Raw genomic sequence first — 25,805 nt, 5'->3', positions numbered from 1 at the left:
TAACTGCTTATGTTCTCTAGCCCAGTGTTGTACGGCCCATTTGCCAGTGTGAGTCTCAAGTCAGTTTCTATCTCCTGGGGTGGGACTGATCTCAGCTCTGGTGCTTCCTCAGGACACAGAACTGAGATAGGGAACATGGTGCAGAAGTTGGCAAGCACCTACCCACATCCTCGCTGACCCCCCACACACAAGTTAAATATCTTTTTTGCACACTTTAACCTCTAATTTGTGATAATTCGGAACAGGCTTCCTGAATAAGAACCAAAAAATACCAGTTCCAAAGTTGAGTTTCCCACAGTGATTCTCACGGTATTGTCCATTAAGGAATGCCATTCATTTCTGATTCCCATCCCCTCTATAGTGTGTATTATGTTGGGCACGCCTATGAGTGTTGTTAACGGTGAAATAAAGTGTTGAAGCTGCTAATTTGGTGAAAAACGTAATACTTGTAATCGATATTGTGTCTTCCTTGTAGGAGGAAGTCTCAAAGCGCTTTACAGAATTTACTCCGATTGTATGTTTTGCGGGTGAACACAGCAGCCAATTTGCGCAGAGCAATGTCCTGCAAACTGCCATGAGATAAATGACTCATTTTATCTCGGAAATCGTTCGCCAGGCCACAGGGCAGCCTTCTCTTCCCGAATAGATCTTAAACGTCTCCACCTAAACCTAAACGTCCCACCCTGATCATGGTCTTGCTACTTTTCATCCGAAAGACAGCACATCCGATAATGCAGTGTTCCCTCAACGCTATATTGGAGTGTAAGCCTACGTAGGGTGAATAAAGACCTGATGTGGAGTTTGAACCCACAACCTTCTGACTCAAAAGCGAGAGTCCTACTTACTGAGCCGGGCTGATGGAGCTGCCGTTTTAACATTTAACCTAAAGAGTGCCTCACTCATAAGACTAGCCATTTAGTGTTTGCTACAGGTAGCTTATGGTTACGTTTCATTAATAATAATAATAATAATAATCCTTGCATTTGATATAGCGCTTTTCACGTCGGGAGGACGTCCCAAAGCGCTTCACAGAACACACTGTAAAGTGAATTGACTGTATATTTATGGGCGAACGCGGCAGCCAATTGCGCACAGCAATGTCCCACAAACAGTCGTAGATTGAAAATGACCAATTTATTATTGTTTTTAGTTTTTGGAGGGATTAAAATAGTCTCTGATGAGATCTCTATTTTAAAACTCAGCCTTCTGCTCACAACTGCATATCTAGGGGCCAATCTAGGAATTTTTAAACCATAACTGAATTTTCAGGAATTAAAGAGCTTGATAAAATTGCTTTCCTCTCTGAGCTCTAAAATTAAACGGTCTCATTAGGGCTGTTCACTTACTGCTGAGGTGACTTTGGGTTTACCGCAGTACGTACTGGCATCAACATTCATGGCCTGCATTTACGGGGGCACTGACAATGCGAGCTGAAATGTAGATTTGTCAGCCAATATTTATCTGAATGTGCCTTATATCGTGTTGTGCCACACACAGTGCTTGTCTTTCTTCAAAAAAGGAAAAAAATGACCTAAACAATGTGTGCATGAACTATCATTCGCTTAAAATAGTCACTACACTTTATAGTGTACCCTGTGCAGTGCTTTGAGGCGTTTTGATGACATGATGAGGTGCAATGTCTTAGGCAAGGATTCTTAATTATTATTATTTGGGCTGGAGTTTCAGTGGGAGGATGAAGGTGTAATGGGGGACCATGTGTAATATGCACTAGATTTTCAGGGGAAAAAAACTAGGGTACACTACATCTAGAACAAAAATACGGTTGTGCAAGACAATCTCGGGGGTTTTGTGTCTAAGCGGCATAACACTGATCCTAGACTTCTTCCTTCAGAAGCAAATCTAAATTGGAGTTTGCCAAGGCCTATCACTGTCGGGGTTCCAAATACAGTATTTGCTGGAATCACAAATACCGTCTTGGAATTGGGAACCAAAACTCCTGCAAGCAACCAGACATGTATTGTGCCGACCATACTTCAAGCTCCCTGCTCCGACATGACCCTCCTTCCAGGGATCGTCTCTTGGCTCAACGTGAAACACGTGTGGCTACCTGCAAGCCGATGCTGGGTCCAAATTCAGCTTGCATACCCCTCACCCCCATTGCCAAATCATCCAATGTACAATTAAGAGCCCGGCAGTCCGCACCGTCTTAATTCAGATTCCAGGCAATGCAGCTGTAAAGTCGCTTGTGAGATTTATGGCACGTGCTTTTCGAAGGATCAGAGTGTTGAGGCATGTAACGCATTTCGATTTTCAGTGAACCTTAGTCAGGCGTAACGGAACCAGTTGCGGAATAAAACTCACTCCGTTCTGCCCCACCGATACGCTGCACCCCATAGCCCTGCAAACTCACGTGTGCGGGGCGGGTGGAAGGAGGGGAGAGAGAGAGAGAGAGAGAGCGAGAGCTGGTCCTGCTTAGACTAGACCTAGACCGGTAATGGGTGTGTTGTGTGTGTGTGTGTGTGTGTCACGTAGGGTGTGGGGGAGAGGCGGCATGGTGTTGGGACGATGCCTTTCAAAATCCTGCTATCGCCATTGTGCTTCAGCCCCAACCTCAAAAGCGAACCCCTTACTGCACCCGTGTGAAATTTCTATTTCTCACCTCAGCCATCCTTATGACCTCTCTGAGTGAAATTGCCAATTTAGTGCTGAATTCTGGGCAGTTTTGTGCTGTGGGCGCAGGCCCCCTAGGAAGTGGGTTGACTCTCTCTAAATTCATTTCACATAGGGCCCTTACATCCTGCAGAGAGAGAAGACTTTTATCCATTAGTCCTGGCTGGATTCAAACCCTGGTCCCAAAGCAATATAGGATCGGTTAAATTATCAACTGAGCGGTTATAGACAATGCGTTTATAACAAGTCGCTAAATACAGTTCATTCCACAAGCAAAGGAGACTGGAATAGCTCATGCGTAACGAAGCTGCAAATGACTTGTAGAAGTGACACAAATATAGTTAACACTCTGTTTAGTAGTCTTGTTTATACAAGGTACGCGTTTTGTGGTGTTTAGTTTAAACATTAGAATTAATTATATAGCGCAGTTTTAGCGCAGCATGCTAAGGTCATTTCTGTGATTTTTGCGTCTGTATGTGTGAACCCGTCAGTCACCGCGTGTGTGTGATTCCGTGTCGTGTGTGTGCGCGCGCGTCACTCAGTCTGTGTGCGCGCATGTCGCTGTGTGTGAACGGTTCGCCGTGTGCCCATGTGCGTGCTGTGCGTGAGGGCGTGTGTCGCTGTGTCCCTGTGTGTACGCGTCCCTTTGTGTGCGGGTGACTGTGCGTGTGCGCGCGTGTGCCACTGTGTGAGTGTCCCTGTGTACGTGTGTTACTATGTATGTGCGTGTGTCATTGCGTGAGTGTCTCTGTGCGCGTGTGTGTTACTGTGTGTGTGTGTGTGTGTGTGACTGTATGTGTGAGTGTGTGCCACTGTGAGTGTCTCTGTGAGTGTGTGTGTGAGACTGTATGTGTGAGTGTGAGTCACTGTGTAAGTGTCTCTGTGCGCATGTGTTACTGGGTGTGTTACTGTGTGTGTGCGACTGTGTGTGTGTGTGCGCGACTGTGTGTGTGCGCGCGACTGTGTGTGTGTGCGCGACTGTGCGTGGGATGTACATGTGCGCGGAGCTGACATAGTAAAGTAGCGGCATAGTTGCTTAGTGACAGTAGAACGCTCACGGATACTGAACGCCAGAGGGTGAAGATGCTCGATCTTTGCACAGTGCCTCTCTGAGGTGTGAGTTGTCATGGCTACATGCGGCATTGCCTGAGTTCTTTCTCGCCAACTGACTTTAGCCTACAGAAAAGTAATTCCAGTTATGGATGTTAACTCCGATTCGGGGAATAAAACCCACACCTTACAATAGGTGAAACAATACGTTACATACAAAAAAATATATACGGTCACATCATTTTGCCGTACAAAGGACAGAGGACAAAGTGGGATGGTTTTTAATTGTTCTGTACTATCAAATGAGCACTTTATCTTTTTTTTTAAAAAGCCTGAACTGCCTGAAAAAGAGAGGGTTCGCTTCAATTTAAACATCGAAGGAATAGATTTTTTTTTCAAGCCGAGATCTGTAACACGGCAGAATATGGCTGCGACCAAGCGGGGGACATTTGTTTTTGACTAGAGGTTGACTTATCCATCCGCCCAAGCAGATACGGCTGACATATTCCTTCTTTGATACTCTGCAGATCAGATTGATGTCACCGCCACTCAGAGAATTGTGGGCTTGTTCTCATTTGACAAATACAACTCCAGCTCTGCTCCTTTCTGACGACCATTCAGATCGCAAAGAGAGGTTTGGATGAATAAGGCCCTTCAGTCTGTCTGACCTCATCCTTCCACAATACCCAACCTACTGAATCAGTCCAATGTCCTGGGCTCAGACACTATTCCCGGGAACCTGAGCCTGTCACTGTATAACCATCTGGGAAAAAAAGATTCTTCCCCGGTGTCTGAAATTGCTCTTTGGAACCCTAAACCTGTATCGTTCTGCTGTGTTGTTGCATCCAAGGTTTTGATCCGGGTTTATTTTCTCAATCCCATTTCCAATCTTGTATACCTCTTTAAAGTCCCCGTGAGACATCTCCTTTCAGGCCTGAGAGCCCGAGCTTTCTAATCGGTTTTGGGTACCAGGTGATGTGGTCTTGGCTACTTTCTCTCCGTCTCCTGAAGGACGTTTGTCTATTGCTAAGCACCGCAGTAAGTCACTGTGGAACTGGACCATTGCATTCTGACATGGGCATAACGATGGGGCCCAAGGTTACTGGGAATGTCTTGCTGGCTCAATGGAGATACTCTTTGAGAATGGTGTTTTAGCACAATGGTGACATTTTCCTCTCTGCCACTGCTTAAAAGCTGGCAATTTTGGCAAGACATGCGCTACTGCTAAATTTCCGTGTTCTTCATTAACATCTCAAAGTCAATTAAGTGGAGCTAAATTCTATGTACTTTTGCATCAAAGTGAAAATAGCATTTGCTGCATGTTTTGTGATACGCACGTTATGTACACATTTTAGGTGATATTCTAATATCATTTGCCTGACATATTTAACTTGTGGTGTGTGTTTATGAAAGGCATTACCAATGGCATCTGAGTCAAAATAGAAGTGTATGTCGAGAAAAAGTCTGAAGGTCTCAAACCTCCAACCAAATTAAGCATTGGGCTGCGAAGGTATAGTCCTCAAATTTTCTAGTTTCTATGATATGCAATACAATTAACACTTATATAACATCTTGCATGTCAGCAGGACATCTCAAAACACTTAACGCATGCGGCTGGCACCCAAAACTGAGCTGGGGGGAGAAAGATGAACACGATTTAAGCCAATTAATGTGCTTGCATCTCCATTATCTTTTACTGCTTCGAGTGCATGGATCATAATCCACCTCAGTGTTCTTTATCTCCGGAAAACAAGTCAATTCTCTGAGTCTGTCCCGTCCTGATAAGTTTGAATGTTTTAAGAATCACCTTAGTTGCTCTTCCCTGAACCATCTACAAACGTCTGCTTGAAACTAGGGTTCTAAAACGGTGCAAACTATTGAAATACGAGTGTCTGATACGCAGAAATTTCTAACAGGATTCATCAATAAAATGACACGACTCCAGTTTCCATATTAAGTAATTCTGCTGGAAATAGCTATGGATCACACCCTAAGGACATACACCATATTTATAGTGGTAACTAACCTGTTTCAATGCATAAATTAAGACTTTCGAGATATACTCCAATACTTGACTAACCTTGTTGATACACGTCTAACGTTGATTGGATAATGATTACAAAAAAAAAATCTTTTTTTGGCCATGGAGACTTCATTCTCTGGAGGACTATTTTATCACTACAATAGGAATCGATTTGCTATGACTTTATAACGCTATTTAGTTTATTAATTATCAAGCAAATTTATTGCTTCTATTTAGCAATCCGGACAAAACAGACGGTGCTGGGTCCTGTTATGTTGAATTGAATTTCAATCGTGTTAAACACGTGTCTGTATCAACCTGCAATATATGCATTAGAATGCACTTGCCATCGGTTTAATGTAAATATTGAAAAAAAACATTGCGTTAAGGATCGGAAACAACAATCCGGGGCTTATCTGGCATGTCCTGAAATGCAAATGAACTCTACTCTTCTCCACTCTTCTAAGTCTCAATCCATGTCGTCACAATATAGCTATTTATTCCCTTTAATTTGTTGGCCCCAATTTGCCTCCCACCATCTCCCCAGGTAACGCATCCCACATCTTCACCAATCCTAGTAGAACAAGACTAATCTAACCTGTCTATTCACTTTCCCTCTCTTCACAGCTGGAGGCCGTACCCTGAGGTACGTTGCTGTGGCTTTTCTCTCAGACCCGTACTTTGAGGGTTCTCTTTATTGATAATCTTTGGGGCCTATACTGTGGTATATCAGTGCGGTACCATCTCTGGCCAGCTTTGCCGCAGTGGTTGGGCCCAAACCTGACCACCCTGTTGATCACAGATCAGTTTTACTGTGGCTAAACCAAGGATACCGCCTTAACTCAGCTAATCTCCTGCGAAGCAGCACTCTAAATGCTGAAGGGAGGGAGGGAGGGTGTTAGCACGAAAACCAGTCAATAGTTATCAACTGAAATCCCACACTTTCTGACCAGATTTGATGTGGTTGGTATAAACGCCGGCCAAATCTATTAGAAGCACTCTATTTTTCGCCCTCTCGTTTCTCTTCAAATTCTCAGCCCATTCCCTTGTTTAAATGTTAACAGCCTCAGCCACCGGTTGTGGCCAAGCATTCCACACCCCGACATCTCTCCCCTTCCACCCTCAACCCTCCCTGCGCTGTAAACGTTCTGACCTCCCCCTTTAACTCTCCCGCTAAAGATCCTGAGCTCACGCCTTCCTTTATCCTCATTTTTCCTCACAACCAGCGGAAATAAATCTTTCCCCACTTAACCTCTCAAGTCAGAATTTTTGAATCCCTCGATCGGATCCCCCAACTCCGAGCCCCCCCCACTCCCACCTGCCTCCCCCCCCCCCCACCCCAATCCTCCCTTAACCTTCTCTATTCCATCCTCGAAAGTAGACTCCCGTCAGATACGTCCAGCACTTATTCACGAGGAGAGATCCGGATGAAGAATGTTACCTCTTTGGAGGGGACCCGGGAAGCTCTCCGTCTGTTCCACCAGTTCTCCACAATGGCGATGACGCAGGCCAGGATGATGCCGGCCGCCAGGATGCAGAAGACGCCGGCGAAACTGGCCAGATCCAGAGCGCTGCTCCTCTGCTGTGCTTTGTACGAGGAGTAGATGTCACACTGGGTGGTCCTCGGCCACCACTTGTGCTTGAGCAGGTCGATCTCCCCGCTCTGCAGGAGTTCCAGAATCCTGGACGGGCAAAAGAGTTGGTTTGGGGGAACGTGGCGGCGGGTGAGGGTGAGGGGAGGGAGGGAGGGAGGGAGGGAGGGGGTGGAAAGAGGAGAAATTGTGCAAACATTTTGATCAAATAGATACCCGGTGAAAAACACACGTGGGATTTAAACCTACATCCTCCGCTGCACGGCTGGTTGACGCACCGACGTACTTCACCAGCGCCTCCCGCTCTTGTTGAACACCTAACGCATCCTCGGGTTGCTAAGTACACAGCGAGTAACTTTCCACTCAACGGGTCAAAAGAGCCCCCGTCTATTTCCACGACACATGGTGTCGATTGCATGGATAACCACACGGGGGCAGCCTTGACAGGGAGTGCAAAGCCCGACCAGGTTCCTCAAGGAGGCGTCTACGTGTCCAACAACTTTTTATTTTCTTTCTGCAAAGAACGAACGCGCGGAAAAAAAAAAAGAGAGACTGAGCGCCCGGGAAACGTTTTGCGGGCAAGGATTCCCTGCAAACGGACACCAGTGCGCGCCCATAATAGGCAGAGGAGCCGTGAACATCGGTCGACGTGTGAGAGGGCGGCTAGGAGATACCAAAGAGAACTTTAGGAGGGACCACTTCAGGCAGACGGCAGAGAAATCGAAGTGGTGTTTGAAGCAGATACTGTAGAGGCATTTAAGAGGAAGCTAGATATACGCGTGAGGGAGAGGGGAATGGGAGGCAGCAAGGATTTGGGTTGAGACTTGTGGAGTATTAAGACCCTGGCACAGACCGTTGGACCGAGTGGGTCTGATGCCGTGTTGCACAGTCCTGGGTAAATCTAACCAAAAGTTCGCCTGAAGTGCGAATACACAAGCTTGTCCCGTGCTTCATACTCCCTGCGTCTGACAGGCTGGAGGCGGCAACCGAGAGGAGCAGAAATTAATCGAGACAGAGTGCTGTGTTTCCGGACAGGTGCATGATGCACATTTCTAATTCAGATAGAGGTCGTGCGTGTCGGAGAGAGACAAGCAAACCGACCGAAAACAGCGTGATGCACGAGGCGGGGGAATAGTTGAGGCGCTGGTTAGCGCTAAGTCTCGTTTTTGCTAATATATCACGTGGTTTTTTAGGGAAACGTTTAGCATACTACAGCAGTCCTTCGAGGTTCTGCTCTTGAATGGTTCAGGTCTTATCTCTCACACCGTCTCCAGTTTGTGTCCGCCAACAGTTTCTCTTCCAGCCCCCGCACCGTCTCGTGCGGTGTTCCTCAGGGCTCGGTCCTCGGTCCCCTCCTCTTCAACCTCTACATGCTCCTCCTTGGTGACATCGTCCACAGACATGAGGTCAACTCCACATGTACGAGGACGACACCCAACTCTATCTCTCTGCCTCCACCCTCGATTCCAGGACAACTGCTGTCCTGACAGATTGTCTATCTGACATCAAGTCCTGGATGAAAACTAACTTTCTACAGCTGAATGTCAGCAAGACTGAGGCCCTCCCGATTGGCTCCGCACCTCAGGCGCTGGCAGCATCAGCATCCACGGATGCACACTGCACCTCACCGAGGCTTCAGGAACCTGGGCGTCTTGTTTGACCCTCAATTGTCCTTTCCCCCTCACATCCGTGCCATGACCCGCTCTGCCTTCCCCCACCTCCGCAACGTTGCCCGACTCCGCCACTGAATTCAAAATCCTCGTCCTCACTTTCAAGCCCCTCCACGGCCTCGCCCCTTCCTATATCTCTGATCTGCTGACTCCCTACCAACCTGCCCGCTCCCTCCGCTCAGCCTGCTCTGGCCTGCTCCATGTCTCACTGCTGATGTCTAACCAGCTAAAATAGCATAGCTTGTGTTCGAAAGATTTCCCGCTGCTCGGACCCTCATACCTTTGAGGGCTTTGGCTTCAGGTTTAAAAGGAGCTAATGGAAATAATCCTTGCTTCTAGTACCTGTGGCGTATGCGTGTGTTGGAGGAAAGGAGACATACATTTTATCATGGTAAGTGCACACATTAACCTCCTAACCCCCATCAACCGTACAACAGAAAACGCAGCTCTCATTCAAATGACTCTCGAGTCTTCAAGGCAACCGGAACGTGTACTGTGCAAGCAATATTCTCAAGAGAGGAAAATACTCTCGTCTAGTTTGACTGAATTGCAAAATTTAAAGGGCTCTTTGCTTCTCATTACACTCCATCATCAAAACAGAAAGAGTAATTGGTTGACTGCGTGGCAGTTGTCACTTAATTCTTTTGGAGAATAAGCTTGAAACAAAACCTCAAATGACCCAAAATGTACATCAGAAGTTTCAATTGGTTGTTTTAAAAATCATCTCCTGTGTAGCAGGGGTGTCTGGTCAATCCCGTGATTCTCATCAAAAGGCTACAGCTGATGTCATTTTTGTTCTTAAGGTGTAAAGCTTCAGTGATTAATGTGTACGATTAAACAACATACATGATACTAATCAATTTAAAAACAGGACAAATCCTGAAATTATCTCCCTTTATATTTCATGGAGTCAAAGCTGAACTCAAGTTGCTGTTGTTTATTGGACGAGATAACTATAACATTTTTAAATACCCGAATGGTATGACCCATCGCGCAATGAGTAGGGATTTGTGTCCGCGCTGTGAGCAAGAGAACGGTGGCAATGGTTTCGCGCATTTCTTGCTGAGTTGTGCCTCTCATCAGGGAGTTCCTGCCATCCACCCAGTGAGAACTCAAACCCGCACTTGTTCAACAGTAATTGGCCAATTAGTCACTGTCCTCGTGGGAGGACAAGAAGGGAGGTAGGTGTGTTCCCCTGGAGCTAAGCTGGCTCCGAGGAGATGTGTTTGGCAATGGAATGGCAAGTTTGAGTCAATTGTCTGGTGGCCTCGGTAGTGTTGTCCATGAGCTCATTGGATCTGCAACACTCCAGGGCACTGCTGATGGGAGAATAATCAGCCTGGCTGACTGCGAGGATTTGGAGGAGCAAACTGGTCCCTGGGGTTATTCTTACCGCTCAGCTCCTGTTAACCCTGCAACAGTTAGTGTGATCCTCGCTAGACAGGCAGTCGAGGCTTAAATAAATAATAATAATAATCCTTAAATTTGGGTTAGCGCCTTTCGAGTCAGCAGAACATGTGGAAGCACTACTCAAGATATACTTTAAAGTGCAGTTAACGGTGTATGTTTGTGGGTGAACATGGCAGCCAATTCACATACAGCAATGTGCCACAAACAGCCATGGAGTGAATGACTAATGACGATTGTCCAGGACCTTGGGACGCCTCCTGATGTGAAAGGCGCTATATAAAAACAAATGGTCTGTTGTTACTCTTGTGTCCTTCAGCACCAAAACTCTGGTAGTCTCTGCCTGAATCCCTCTGCCTCTCCAGTCTTCAGATCGTGCCTGCAAATCTTCTTCTTTGACTGCACCTAAAGTCATTTCCATCCCTCCCTGACTCGGCGTCAAACTTCACCACTGTTAAACCCTCCGAGACAGTTCCTTGCCTGAGATGTGCAGAGGGAGGGAACGAGGTGGAGGGACTCGTGGGTCAAAAGCAGAATGGCTGAAAGCTTGTCTATCAATGCAAAAAGCAAGCTAGTGTTCACTGAGCAGAGGATTGGTATGAGTGCAGAAGGTTGGAGTGGCAGGATGGAGCAACGCTATGGAAGAATTTGAACAAAAGGACAAGGATCTTGAAATCAAACCACTGGGGACAGGGAACAGGACCTAGACTAGAGCACTGATTATCCTCAAGCCAATTATCCCCATATCCAAGTATCTGCACTGAGGCCCGATGCAGAAGTGGACACAGGGCTATGAAGAAAGCCCCCCAAAATCCAACTGTGCATGACGTTCCTATGGATGCTAACTACCCCTTTAGTGACCTCTCCTGCACCGTGCACCACTTCACACGTGCACCCACTTGGGATTGATATGGCTGAATGCAGAGGTAAGTTTTCATATTAACAGAACGGTATATAAGCGTAGACATAGACGTCCATGGAGAGACTCACAGATAGAGAGTGAGAAAGAGAGAGAGAATGAGGGATGGGTAGAATGGAAGACAAAGTGCAGCAGAGAAGACTCAAAACTCTGTGATAATACAGTACAGTAGAAACCCTGATGAAACAATTGCTTAAGTCAGCAATGTAGTCAATTGGTATTTTCCGTGATGTCCAATTATCCGTACTGTTTGCTTTTCCAATGGGACCGAGCCCAATCAGTGCGTATAATCGACTTCTACTATATCTTCAAACTGCATTAGTCCTATCTGTAGGGTCTGAATCCAGGGCATTTACCTCATCAAATTAAACAATTTCAGCCAATAAACGAAGAGTGTGTTTTTATTCCGGTCTACTTTTGTTCAATCGAAATTCACTTGGAAAACCAATCTGGACCAAAACAAAAAAGAATGTAATGGTCAAAAAATTTATATCGAGCTTGTTTCGTGCAATAAACTGGGAGAGGGTTGTTCAATGAGAAAAGAAAAAAAATCAGCTTTGAATCCAACCACAATAATTACTCTCAGTGCTAGTAGCTTCTGATAGAGAGTCAGGTCATTTTTAAGTTGTTTGATCTGTTTGCCCTCACGCGCGCACACACGAACACACACACACGAACAAGCATATGGGCTTTCCACCTCCATAAAAGGTCTTTGACAAGTACGACATCCGTAAATTCGAGTGCCAAATTGGCAACGATGCTGAGACTGCTGTAATGTATGATGCACTCTCCTAAGTAGATGGAGCTGTAAAACCACAGCGACATTCAGATCTCTGCAGACAGTGAAAAAAACAGCATTTTACAGAGAATATTAAAATGCCGCGGACTTCAGATTAATGCACGTGATCCAAGCACAGAACCGAAATGCGTTATCTGACTTCCATTCACTCTCTTATCATATGTAACTGATTTGATATATTAGCTCAATGTATAAACCCAAACCAGGTATCATGTTGTTCTCAATTATTCACATTACTGTGTGGCGTCAAAATGCTTTACAATTATCTGCTGCATTAGCCACTTTACCTAAATATGGCTCTAACCTTGTGCTACTTGTGAACACCTTTTTCACATGTTGTGAACAACTTCTAAGCAAAATCATTTTCGTTTAAAATGGCTCATGAAAGGGGAGGGGGGGGGTATGGGGGGGGGTGTTATCTGAGCTAGTTTTTGCTATTGACTGTTTTTTACTACACTGTGATCATTATTACCAGCAATAATATCACGTGCCACAATTTTTAACCCCCGCACGATACAAAAATGCATTGTATTACATATTTGAGTATTTAATACAAGAAGAAGGTTACTAACACTGATTTTATTGATTCCAATCGCAGCATCATGGCCTTTACACCTGTTCTGGTATCCTCTGGTTCCAGCTGTTGATTATCCTCTCTATAATATCGCTCTTCGCAATCCTGAACATTAATACCTCTTGACTTTGAAAGCGCTGCAGCAAATGTAAGGATTATTGATCACTGGAATTATTGGCTGAACACCATTCTTTCAGTAAGGAACATGAATGTGTTGAGGAATGCTGCAATCTTGACCTCTGGATTCCAACCTTTTCTTATTTTGCATATTGACGGACGAGCAACACTGCACGTCATTCCCACTCATTACGAACCATATATGCAGCAACATTAACTCAAATGAATATTTTAACAACATATACATAATTAACGGAAAATATCAGGCAAGTGCATAAATGTCGCAGGACGAGGTCATTACCATGAGGTATCGCAAAGGGGCTATCATAAAACGTTTTTTTAACCCCCAACCCCCACACACGCATATGCACAAGCACTAATTCAACACTGAAGAATACTCAGAAGAATATCCATGTCGTTCTATCACACCAGCCCTAGTCTCACTCTTCTGCATTAGCATTCACTTATTTCGGTTTGGATGCCTGCAGCTCATGCGAGAAATCGAGAGGATACGGAGGAGGGCGACCAAAACGATTGAGGCGAATGGAAGGACTGGAGTATGAGGAGCGACTAAGTACATTGGGCACATTCACGCTGGCAAGGAGAAGATCGAGAGGCGACATGATCGCTGTCTTTAAGGTTCTCAAGGGGCAAAACAATACAGATCATGACAGGCCGCTTCAACGTCCAGAATAGTGGAACCAGAGGACACGGCCTGTGAATTGAAGGGGGTAAATTCAGAACAAATCTACGCAATCCACAATCCATATGACAGCCACTCACTCATGAGAGAGTAAAACTGGAACCTGGTGGTAAAGATATAATTAAAGCTGCCGACAAGAAAAATATGACTGCAGCAAGGATCTTAGGTTTCGACATTCAGCAAATCAAAACACAAAAGGTGCCTCATCAAAATAATAGAAACAATAATAATCCTCGCATTTGATATAGCGCCTTATCACATTATTGAGACCTCGCAGATCGCTTCACGAAATGGATTGTAAAGTGAATTGACTGTACATTTTGTGGGAAAAAAANTCATAGCAAGCTGAAACAAATAAATCAGCTCACGTGCTACGACTTTATTAAGTAGTTCAGGGAGTCACCGAGAGAGTAGACAAAGCGCAGAGACGAGGAAGATCCCAGGTTTGATCTCAGCGAGTTAGCTGACCTCAGTCGGGCCATAGTAAAACAGCTGCAAAAACACACAGCGGCTGAGGTTATGGAGGGGAAAATTAACTAGAAATTCCTATTCCTTATTGCTATCCAATGCTGCACCTGTGCTCCAAATTGCCTGCCCAAACTGACTGTCAAGGCAGACACGCGAGCAATAACCAGGCTGAATAAGAAGCTATATCTCAAGGGGAAAGGAGTCTGTCTTCAGGAGAGGGAAAACATTCGACAACAGACCACTCGGCCCCTCAGAGAACGGAATTTCAGGATGTTATCGGTTTAGCAAATAGGCTGTGCGCCGACTTCCAATATAAGAGCTCCTGTCCTAGTTCGTGCTAAGGAGCTCTTATCAGCCCACAGGCTCAGTGGTCGTGAATGAGGGAGAGTGAACCGTGCCCTATCATTCACAACATTTACGGAGTATGAAGAGCGGTTAAAGCCTACAGAAATAACCAGCTCTGAAGAAAGTATGTTTTACTTCCTGTCAAAATGCTCGTCAGCTACGGTTGGCACAGTTTCAATGGAGGCTGTTAAAAGCTAATGAGGTTATTGATGTGTGCGCTTGCGACCAAAAACACCTTAAGAGGAAGGGCAACTCCCAGTATTGATGGACCCAATCGGGACACAATCCTGAGCCTTCATCCTTGAAGGACCAATTTGCTCGTGGGAAGAATCATAGCAGAAACTATTTGCTTTGCAAGCAATTTGGCCGGCTTTTAAAAGAAAAGAATTATTTGTGTCCTGTTGCACAGAACAATAAGCCACAGAGGTTGATTCTGTTACTCTAAACAAAGCCGGTATTTTCTCTTGAGGTTAAATTGAACATTTTGTCTACAAAATACACAATCAATCCACTTTACAATATATTCTGTGAAGTGCTTTGAGACGTCTCAACGATGTTGTATCAGATTTATATCAAATTTAAGGATTATTAATTATTCATTGTGACAAATTGCCACAGTTGATGAGTGATCAGACAAAAGAAAGTCCAACAATGTTTTCATTGCATCTAATAGGACATCGCTAAGCAATTTAAAAAAATGGTGGCAGAAAGAGGCAATGGGACATTTCTTCCAAGATGATGCGTAAGTGCTTTGAACAACGTAACTGAAATTCTACGAAACTCCTGGCACAACCTTTTTCATGGTCATAGCCTTTGCATGCCGGTATTCCAAAGACCTTAACAACAACACATTGCATTTACACAGCACCATTTACGTGAGGAAGACGTCCCAAGGTGCTGGATAATCAACGGTTTGTCCCAAGCTGGAGGTTGGATACTAGAGGGATGGGAGCCAAGGGGCAAGGAGGTGGAGGTGAGAAGATCACCAAAGGTGGGGTCAAAGAGATGGACCTTCAAGAAGCTAGGGAAAGGCAAGACGAAGGGATTCAGGTTGGAGTTCCTATAGAGTGGGGGCAAAAAGGCTAAAAGCAAGAACCACCATTAGCAGGACGGGCAGGGTGAGGGATGTGAAGCAGGCCAGTGCTGGCAGAGCAGAGAGAAAGGGCGGGTTGGTAAGGCTTTAGAAGGTCAGAAAGGTAGGATGGGGTAAGACTGTGGAGGGCTTTAACAGTGAGGACAAGGATCTCGAACTCGATCCTTTGGGAGATGGAGAGCCAATGTAGTCGAGCGAAGATGGAGGTTATAAGCTCACAGAGCCAGCTGCGGGAGAGGACACGAGCAGCGGACTTTTGAATAGTCTGCAGCTTGCGGAGGGAAGAGTTGGGAAGAGGTGATAAAAGCATGGATAAGGATCTCGGCTGTCTGAGAGGAGAGGTAGCGGGGGAGGCGGGAAACATTGCGAAGGTGGAGAATAGCTTAACGGGTCAAGGAACGTATGCGTGAGGAATTAAGAATGAAAAGAAAATCTTAAATTTCAAGATAACAGGTTTAAGGCGAAAACCTATGGAAAAACGGCTTCCGAATTACATGCCTCAGGAGGGAAACTTGCAGTACTGTAATTGGCTTTGTTGGCAAGAAGCCAACTAAGTTATAATTGAATTAAAGAGGATATTTTCATTATTGGTGTTCTGCCAACGTACTGAAGCTTCAGTTCGCAAAATGAGTCTATTTGGTGGAAAGTGGAGTAAATCTCTTTCTCTCTCTCTGCACTTAGCATTTTGTTACTGATAGTTGATGTAACAGGACATTTGATCCGGGCTGAAAAATTTGGTGCACCGGGGGTCACGATCGATGATGTTGTTGATTGATTTACCCACGCTATCATAATCACACAGGCATCTGTTCAGGGAGCAGATTATATCTCTGATCTAAGACGTGCCTAACAAGAACCAAATATGGGTTGAAATGATTCAGCCACAGTATCTCATCACTTCTCATCACTGCTTATGACCAGTGCGCTGCACAGGTAAGTCATTTCGTCAGCAAACTGGTGGAAGTGACTGCGAATTGTGCAGATGAACGCTATAGCCAACACAGCAGTGTATCACAAATAGCCTTGAAGTGAATGATCGATCCTACTGAAGGATTGTTAGCCAGGACACCGGGAGAAACTCCCTTTTCTTTACCTATATTGCCATTGGGATTTGTGTTCTTGTCAACCTGAATGTAGGCAGACAGGACCTCAGTTTAACTCTTCACCTAAAGGTCGACAGCTCCAACAACACAATACAACATTACATTTGCAAAGTAACTTTTAGGTTGGGAGGATGTCCCAAGGCGCTGAACAGACAGGGAGGATGGAGGGCAGAGCGGGTAGGAGGTGTGCATGGTCTTGAGGCGTGCGTGAAGGAGGCAAGGGAGGGAACGAGATGAAGGGAATGTGGGATGGAGTTCCAGAGAGTGGGGTCAGAGAGGCTGAAGGCCCGACCATCAATGGTGGGGCAGGCCAGGGCGGGGGACATGGAGCAGTCCGGTGCCTGCTGAGCGGAGGGAGCGAACAGGTTGATAAGAGGTTAGCAGGTCGAGATGTAGGGGATGGGGCAAGGCCATGGAGGGCTTTGAAGGAGAATTTTGAACTCAATCCTCTGAGGGATGGGGACCCAGTGGAGCTGCGCGAGGGTGGGGGTGATGGGGTCACGGAGCCTGGTGCGGGAGAAGGTACAAGCTGCAAGTTTCTGTATGATCTGCAGCTTGTGGAGGGAAGAGTTGGGGAGGCCGACAAGCAGGGCATTGGCATAGTCGAGCCCGATTGTAATGAAAGTATGTATGAGGGTTTCAGCGGCCTGAGGGGTGAAGCAGTGGCGGTGTCGGGCAATGTTGCGGAGGTGGGGGAAGGCAGAGCGGGTCATGGCACGGATTTGGGAGAGAAAGGACAATTGAGGGTCGAACAAGAAGCCCAGGTTCCTGACTGCCTCGGTGAGGTGCAGTGTGCACCCGTGGGGGGCTGATGCTGCCAGCGCCTGAGGTGCGGAGGCGCTGGCGCGAGCCAATCGGGAGGGCCTCGCTCTTGCTGACATTCAGCTGCAGAAAGTTGGCTCTCATCCAGGACGCGATGTCCGACAGCCAGTCTGTGTACTGATGCACTCATTCCATGAAATGCCCCAACTTACGCAAACAAATTACCAAGCACCACAAGCGTGAGTGCCAAAAGAATACAAAAGAAAAATTCAGCACCGGAGAGAGAAAAAACCCCGAACGCTAAATTAACGAAAGCCGTGTTTGATGAGCCGCTCGGCGGGAAATCCAACGGTCGTTTTTCAAATGATGAGAATTCAAGTCGACGCTTCGTTATGACAGAGCAAATGGAGAGACAGAATGGCGTCCGAAATGGTGGCACATGTTTTGCCAAACAGAAACAATCTTTTCAATTTGTTCCAATCAAATTGCTTTTGCTTTTGTTTTTGGTGCGGTGTAATTGCATGTCTCGCGGCTTTCAACTACGTGCGAATAGAGGCCGGAGTTGGGGTTGGGTCGGAAGCCACTTTCGTGTTGAGTTTGCCAGTCTTGGCTAAAAGCCTAGGTTGGGAGGTTTAATCGGCACTGGGCTTCCTAGCTTTTGTGAGGTTCGGATGAGATGTTTTTCCTGGACTCTCTTCAGCATCTCTACTCTGCACGTGTGGCGAGTGAGGACAGGTCAGGCTGGGCTATGAAGCCTACGCCTGTGGAAACCGCGCCACAGCCTGAGGAGGCTGGGCAGCAGGAGAAGAGGTTGGGGAGAACATTAGAAAATTAATTGGACGCACTCATTAGTTTCAAAAAGAAATGCAAATCTGGTTAGAGAGAGACTGGTGTGGAATCTAAAACGAGCTGACGATGAGATGGGTCAATTTTGCCGCAAGCTGTTTTGGTCATTTAATCCAACTAAGATGTAGTAATCGAAGTAAATAAATGTGGTATAAATCCCCTTGAGATTCAGCACAATCGTTATTGCGTTGCTGAATTCACTAACATGACTTCGTTAGTGCTCATAAGAGGCTATTCTAAATGCATGGGTGTGCATATCCGATGGCACTCTTTGAAAAGAGAAAGGAATTTCTCCTCGACCACCAGGACAAACTCCCTTCTCTTTACGGATATTGCCGTGGGATCGTTATCATCAAAACCTGAACAACAATCCACCGTATAAAACTGGACAATTCGGTCCACGATTGCTTTCGATTCACGATTGCTTGTTGGACACGGCTATGTGCAAACTAGTTGTCGCATTTCGCTTACGAAACGCACAGTCACTGTGCTTCACAGTAAATCCTGTGAAGCACTTTGGGATATATTCCTGACATGCAAGATGCTGCACCATTTAGATTTATGATACTGTGAAGAAGAATAGACTGGCGTTCCAATACAGATTAAAAAGAAGTATTTGGTATTCTTTATATTTGCTAAGAAAACAGCTACGTTACAGAAATACTACACGTACATGAGACCAACCTACTGCATTTAGGTTGTTTGCCAGTGTAAAATTTCTAGCGTACTGTACTGCGTCTCTCTTGTGAGGATATAATCCTCCGAATTCTTGCTTCTGTGCTGATTTGAATAGCAAGCCATAAGTGGCCCAAAAGAGGTAGTGAAGCTTGAAATGAACATAACATACACAAAACCACACACGAGAAGCATTTCACCACATCACACAAAAGAGTCCTTCAAAAAAATTAGATTTCTTTCCACGCTTCAGAGGAAACACTTAGCCCGCGGTGAACCTGGGCTATGTGTTGTTCATGTTGTTCTCTGAACGAGTTGTGGACATGCGATTGCAGCAAATGCTGCGATGTAAGTCTTCACCGAGCTGCCCCCTCCACCGCCCCGAATAAAAAATGCTTTCTCAGTAGCGGCGGTGGCGTAGTCCTAATCCAGATAATGTCACAGGTTGACGAAGGTAACACCGTGGTTTGGGGAGACGGGGAAGTTATTGGACTCACTCTGAATAAAACAATACTCCGGGCTGAAAGGTAACAGTAAGGTCGATGTGTTTTATCACCTCAGGCAGAGATTGGGATAATGATCCAACAGAAAAATGACAACTCATTGCAGAAAAAAACACAAATGCAAAGAGCACGGAAAACCCGTTGCCCATCTCCATTAGACAAGCTGCCACCTCGCACTGAACTAATTAGTAGCCTTGGCAGACACACTGCACGCTCAGACACACACAGCATCCTTTCTCTTTCCAAGTTGTTCACCCTATTTCAGTTTCCAATCCCTGTACCTGTTAAAACACCCAGGCGCAATGCAGACCTGTAGCGTGGAGTCCTGTAGCTCAGTGGTTAGAGCACTCGCTTTGCAAGCGAGAGACCTGAGTTCAATTCCAGGCAGAGGGCGAAACCTTGGGCAAGTTTCCTTACTCCACACAGAGCCTAATAATACTCCTCCAAAACCAAAAACAATAATAAATTGGTCATTTACAATACATGACTGTTTGTGGGACATTGCTGTGCGCAATTGGCTGCCGCGTTCGCCCACAAATATACAGTCAATTCACTTTACAGTGTGTTCTGTGAAGCGCTTTGGGACGTCCTCCCGACGTGAAAAGCGCTATATCAAATGCAAGGATTATTATTATTATTATAATCAAATCACTTTTACCGTATATTCTGTGAAGCGCTTTGAGACGTTTCAAAGACGTGATAAGGCGCCACATCAAATGCAAGAATTATTGTTATTATTATAACTGGGAACAATGCAGGCCTACAGGACAGTGTAGTGACCATCCCTGAGATGACCATAAGACCATAACCTTGACGAGCAAGATTTTAAAGAGGGATTCAAAGACAGACAAATCAGCCACAATTCTAACTCTTGCTCCCTATCCAGTGTGTGTGTGATGGTCAGGGGGAGCACAGATTGACTAGATAATAAATATAAATAATAAATAGCAGCCACTTGGGTGCCCATGAAAATATACCTCAAGTAGAAGGAAGAAAGGAGGGAAGACGCCTTCAGGAAAGGAGGGGAAAGTTGAACATGAAACCAAACTCTAGTCGCTGACAATGTTACACGGTTGCCTTTCAAACGTGGTTTTGAAGCTTCTACACATCAACGTGCAGCCAATGAGCCATTTTGCACTCGGTGATCGCAAAATGAAACAGACAGTACTGCAGAAGGAAACCCTCATACACACAGTCATAAATAACAACCCATTCTGATTTGAGTCAATGGCTTTGAAGCCCATTTGATACCTTTTTTTTTATTTTTCCCTTGTCTCTTTGAAGAACCAATGTCCCGGTGCTTATTACTTGCTCCATTTACTCACACGCATCTCTCTGGACTGGAGAGAACGTGTGTGCTATCCCGCATGAAGGGCACCATACAAATACAAGTTGTTGCTGTTGTTGTTGTTGTGCGCTGCAGGACATTGCACACAGAAAAAAAGACCTGGCGGTTCTTGCATGCTTCGGGGACTCAGCCAGAAATCAAGGCTAAATTATGGTGATGTGTTAATTCTCCCTGATGATGAAGTTTGCATTGTTTATCAATGCAGACAGCAAGGCCGGTCAATAACGCAGATTCTCTTACAGAATACTGTCTTAACTCAGCAAAAGAAAAATCAGGGTTAAGCCACAAGCAAGTAAATGTGCAATGGCAGCTGTGAGTTTGGCTTCCGGCCCAACCATTAACACATTACAGTCATTATTTTCATGTGCTTATACAGTCCACTTATTTACTGGATATCTTTGTTAATTCAATCATTTCTAATTTGACGACGGTTGTACTTGTGGTATGTGTTATGAATCACTTCTGAAAAACACATAAAAATCACTTTTCCTCCACTTTTTAAAAAAAATATCTATATAAAAGAGATCACACTGTTTTATTGTAAATTTGTTTGCATATCAGACCAGTTTCTGGTCCATTGCTTCTGGTTTCAATAGGAATCAATCCCCAGGTGATGAAAGGAAAGTGGTGAAGATGAGAAACAAAAGGGTATGGTTTAGGATGCGTTTCTACAACAACAACAAAATGACATTTGTGCTGCTCCTTTCACATTGGGAGATGTCCCAAGGCGCTGGACAATCAGTGTTTCGGACCTGAACTGGGAATCGGGGAGGGTAGAGGACAGGGTGGGGAAGGAGGGTGACCGAAGGCACGGTCGAAGAGGAGGGTCTTGAGACGGACCTTGAAGGAGGCAAGGGATGGGGCGAGGCGGAGGGACTGCGGGATGCAGTTCCAGAGGGTGGGGGCAGAGTGGCAGAATGCCCCACCCGCCAATGGTGTGGCGGGCGAGGCGGGGGATGTGAAGCAGGCTAAACTTGCTTACTCACCCAGTTAACCTTTAGCTTACTTCTTCAGCCACCACAAACAGAACTTAGCAAGTACAGGCAGAAAAGCACTGGCAGCTTGAATCTGCTCCTCCGAAACAGCAACAAAGCCATTTCTCAAAGGCAGCAAAAATCTCTATATCATCCCGAATGGATAATACATTTGAACAGAAAGGCTAAACAGTCAGTCACAGTGTTTTGTGATCTCGCTCGTACTCAGGCCCATACACGAACTCCTAGTGAAGAAGTTAACCACTGTGTAATATGCATTCCGTTACGATAATTCGCTGCTGTTATAAAAGTTCCAACATTTTTGCAAATAAATAAACCACAGGCGTCAGTTTATTTTGATAAACAAACACCTCTTTGTCTTCAGCCTCTCTGCTCCTACCCTTTTCTCCAATTCATTTGAAATCGACAGACAGATAATAGATGCTAAGGTTTCAGCCTCTCTGCCCCCACACTCTGGAACTCCATCCCACAGTCCCTTCTCCTCGTTCCTCCCTTGCCTCCTTCAAGGCACGTCTCAAGACCCTCCTCTTCGACCAGAATAATAGATGTCACCAATGACTAATAGCCACATGTTTAAGATTCTGGCAACACCAGCCACTACAACAACAACCCGCATTTATATTGTACCTTTCACTTTGGTGAGGATGTCTCAAAGTGCTGGACAGTCGAGGGTTTGCACGTAAGCTGGGGGTTGGATTCGAGAGGGGTGGTGGAGACCAAGGGGTGCGGGGGGGGTAAAGAGGTGATTAATCACAGTCTGTTTTTTTAAAATCTTGCTCGGTTTCAATTTATTGCATTCACTTTAAAATTTGCAAAGGAGTTGATAAAGAAGTTCTATTTCCAAGGAATGCTCAGTCACGTTATTATAAAACCACTGAGCAAAGTACTGTCGTTATGAACTGAACCAAGACCCCGTTAAGTATAGTATAGAAACAAGTGCATTTCTAAACTGCGTTGAAGATATTGTACAAGTGATGACTTGCAATGATACACTGCCTTCCCCATAAGATCTCTAAATTACAGAAAAAAAAGTTGGATTGAATACAGCCCTACAGATACTATTAATAATCCTTGCATTTGATATAGCGCCTTTCGTGACAGGGGGTCATCTCAAAGTGCCTCACAAGATTTATTTTTATTGTAAAGGGTAGTGAATGTGTGTTTTGTAAGTGGCAGCCAATTTGCTACAGCGTGTCCCACAAACAGTCATAAAGTGTTTGAAAATGTGTTAATGAATCACATTATCCTATAGGAAGCAATTTATGATAAACCTTTCGTTTGACACAGCGGCGTATCATGTTACTACAACGTCTCAAAATGCTTCACAGGATCTTACTCTGAAGTGTATTGACCGAACATGTTGTAGGTGAAAACGGCAGAGAATTTGCGCACAGCAATGTCCCACAAACAGCCATGAAGCAAATTACCAATTTTATCTGGGGAGGTGGTGGGGGTGGGGGNTTGCCAAAGGGACACTGGACACGGTCCCTTTTCTTTTCGAACAGTGCCGTGAGATCTTTAAAATCAACCTGAACAGGTAGATGGGAACTTTGTTTAAGGTCGGATATCTGAAAAACGGTACATCCGACAATGCATTGCTTCCCCGACTTCTAAATTAAGACTCAATTCAAGACCTCGGGTCACCAGGGCCCTCCTCTGTCTTTATACTGTTGTAATTTGCTTGTATTTTCATAATAGATTGGTTAAAGTGGAAAAAAGAACCGTTTCAGCACTAATAAAGCATCCCTGTTGGGCAATAGTAATCCAATTATCTGGTTAAGCAACAAAAATCATTCATCATCTGTTAAAAGGAGACGTTTAGGGGTGAATAGGTTTTAAACCAAAATCTCTCATCTGGAATGTTTAAATTAAAAGTGTCCCCTGCAACATTAACCAGTTCATTAAACCCAGTTGCCGTGTGAACAAAGGGAAAGTAGGCAAATTATTTGGGATTAAACAAGAAACAAGAGGATCCCGATGTGGCAATTTAAAAAAACTTATTTGCGTTCTCTATAAACCAAAACTGTACAAAATAATGTCCTTGTACCCTCATCGATTTAAACAGCATTTTCACCCACGAAACGCACAGTCAATTCACTTTACAGTACATTCTGTGAAGCGCTTTGAAACGTCTCAAAGACGTGCTAAGGGGCTGCGTCACGCGCATGGATTATTATGTCCTCTTGTGTGGCTTAGAATATTGGTCTGGATTTACATTTTCAATCCCTTTTAAAAGGTTATGCATGTCTATCAGGTCTTGCTCATCAAAAATCTGGTCTATTGCTTGTTCCGCACTCCTTACATTCCACCAAACCCTAACTCATTTGACCCTCTTCCAAAACGACTTCAATGTGCTCCTTCTCTCCCTGCCTTCAAAAATCTCCTTAAAAAATTATCTGGTGGGTCAACGATGTTAAAGCTCTTAATTCCCCACGGGCGTCGACTACATTTGCGTGGAGATGTTATTTTTACATGTAAGACGCTATATAAATGTAGATTGCTGTTGAGTAAGATTTGATGGTGGTCATTTTTTTTCTGGTCAACATTTCCCCGGATAAATTGGTCATTCATTTCATAGATGCTTTGGGGACATTGCTGTTGTAAATTGACCGGCGTGTTCACCTATAAATACACAGTCGTTGCACTTTACAGCAATTCTCTGCGGAGTGCTTGCAATTTTCTACTCTACAGGCACTGTATCAAATACAAAGAATATCATACATGAAGCAAATTTGCTTCTTGGGTCTCTACCAATGGCTTTACAACACTTTAATAACTGAACCATGAAGGATTGAAAGCCAGACACAATGCTTTGGGAGTGGAATTTAACGTTGATATTTTGAAGTCATAGCTATTCCGATTTCAAGACCCTCACACTCACCTACAAACCACTTCAAGCCCTAGCACCGCTCTACTTCCCCGACCTGCTGTCACCCCACTCCTCTACCTACTCCCTTCGTTTACCAGGCTCAGACCTTCTGCACGTTCCCTGATCGCTTCACTCTACCATCGGTGGTCATTCAGTCAGCTGTTATGCCTCTGGAACTCCCTGCCTCAATCCCTTCACCTTGCCCCCTCTTTACTGGTCTTCAGATCACACTCAAAGACATTCCTCTTTTGACTGTGTTACCATCACCTCCTCTTTCTGCTCCACTCTGCGTCAAACTACACCATTGTTAAATGCTCCAAGACGCTACCTGCGTAAAGGGTGCTACATAAATGCAAACTGTTGTTGTTAGTGTCACCGTGAATGCTGAAGAAACCAATAACTGGGCATCAGCTGTGTCCATGCTTGAATCATACTGTGACTTATCTCAGGATCTTGTAGTTCCTCAAAAGGATTGTTATGAGTTTAATGGATAAAGTTGGGGTAAATGTTCTGTGGATGATGAATGCCTTGAATTATAGAGTTCCTTGACTATAAATTGAAATGTCTTACTGGTGAGTCAAAAGTTCATAGTCCAAGGAGGAGAAGAGTGGGAGAGAGAGTAAAGTAAATCAAGATGTAGGGGTTAAACGACACAATGGTTGGTGTTTAAAGGCCAGTAGGTTGCAAGAAGAAGGGAAGAGTGAAGATAAGGCGTTCAGGTTTTAATGTCCTCAGAAAGAACAGTGTCTGTAGAGGTGGTTTCAACACAGCCAAGGGGTAAAGGGTGGGTGGGGGAAAGGTGGAGGAGGGGGGGAAATGACCAAAGATGTGGTCAAAGAGGAAGGTCTTGAGACAGACCTAGAAGGCAAGGGGTGAGGCGAAGAGTCTTCAGGAAAAATCCCAGTTCCTCCAGTCTCCTCTCATAGGCCAAACCACTCATCCCCGGTATCCAAGTAAATCGCCTCTTCAACCCCTCTATCACCCTGACATCTTTCCTACTGGAGAAAATATTGTATCTGTGGTGAATTTAGCATTATCTCTTTGCTTTTATATTCTATACCCCTATTTATGAAACCTCTTAGGTTTTTTGACAGCTTTGCCCGCCTGACTTCACACCTTTAACCTCCAAGTCCCTTTGCTCCTTCACTTATTTAATATTTTAACCACCTATCATATGTTTGTCCTCCTTGTTCTAATTTGTAATTCCTCTCCTTTCCAAATTGATAACTTCACATTTGTCCACAATAAAATTTATTTGCCATTCTTCTGCACAATCCAACTAAACCGTCGACGTCCCCCAGAAGTTGCTGACG

General features: G+C 44.9%; 1 protein-coding gene across 2 annotated transcripts in view; it reads right to left on the bottom strand.

Moving 5' to 3' along the window:
* The window catches only part of grid2 (glutamate receptor, ionotropic, delta 2), a 393,159-nt gene that overhangs the window by 2,613 nt on the left and 364,741 nt on the right, over positions 1-25,805 (bottom strand). The window contains exons 15-16 of one of the 2 annotated variants that reach the window (XM_042336695.1): positions 7,146-7,386; positions 2,621-2,758 (exon numbers count right to left, since the gene is read on the bottom strand). In XM_042336695.1, coding sequence (XP_042192629.1) covers positions 2,621-2,758; positions 7,146-7,386 — 379 coding nt within the window. The remainder of the gene's footprint in view (positions 1-2,620; positions 2,759-7,145; positions 7,387-25,805) is intronic. The other variant, XM_042336705.1, reaches the window with a different exon arrangement.

The sequence above is a fragment of the Callorhinchus milii genome, unplaced genomic scaffold (genome assembly GCF_018977255.1).
Source record: "Callorhinchus milii isolate IMCB2004 unplaced genomic scaffold, IMCB_Cmil_1.0 Scaffold1, whole genome shotgun sequence".
Classification (NCBI taxonomy): domain Eukaryota; kingdom Metazoa; phylum Chordata; class Chondrichthyes; order Chimaeriformes; family Callorhinchidae; genus Callorhinchus; species Callorhinchus milii.
The sequence above is the reverse complement of the archived record's forward strand: the minus strand, read 5'-3'. Positions and strand labels throughout refer to the sequence as shown.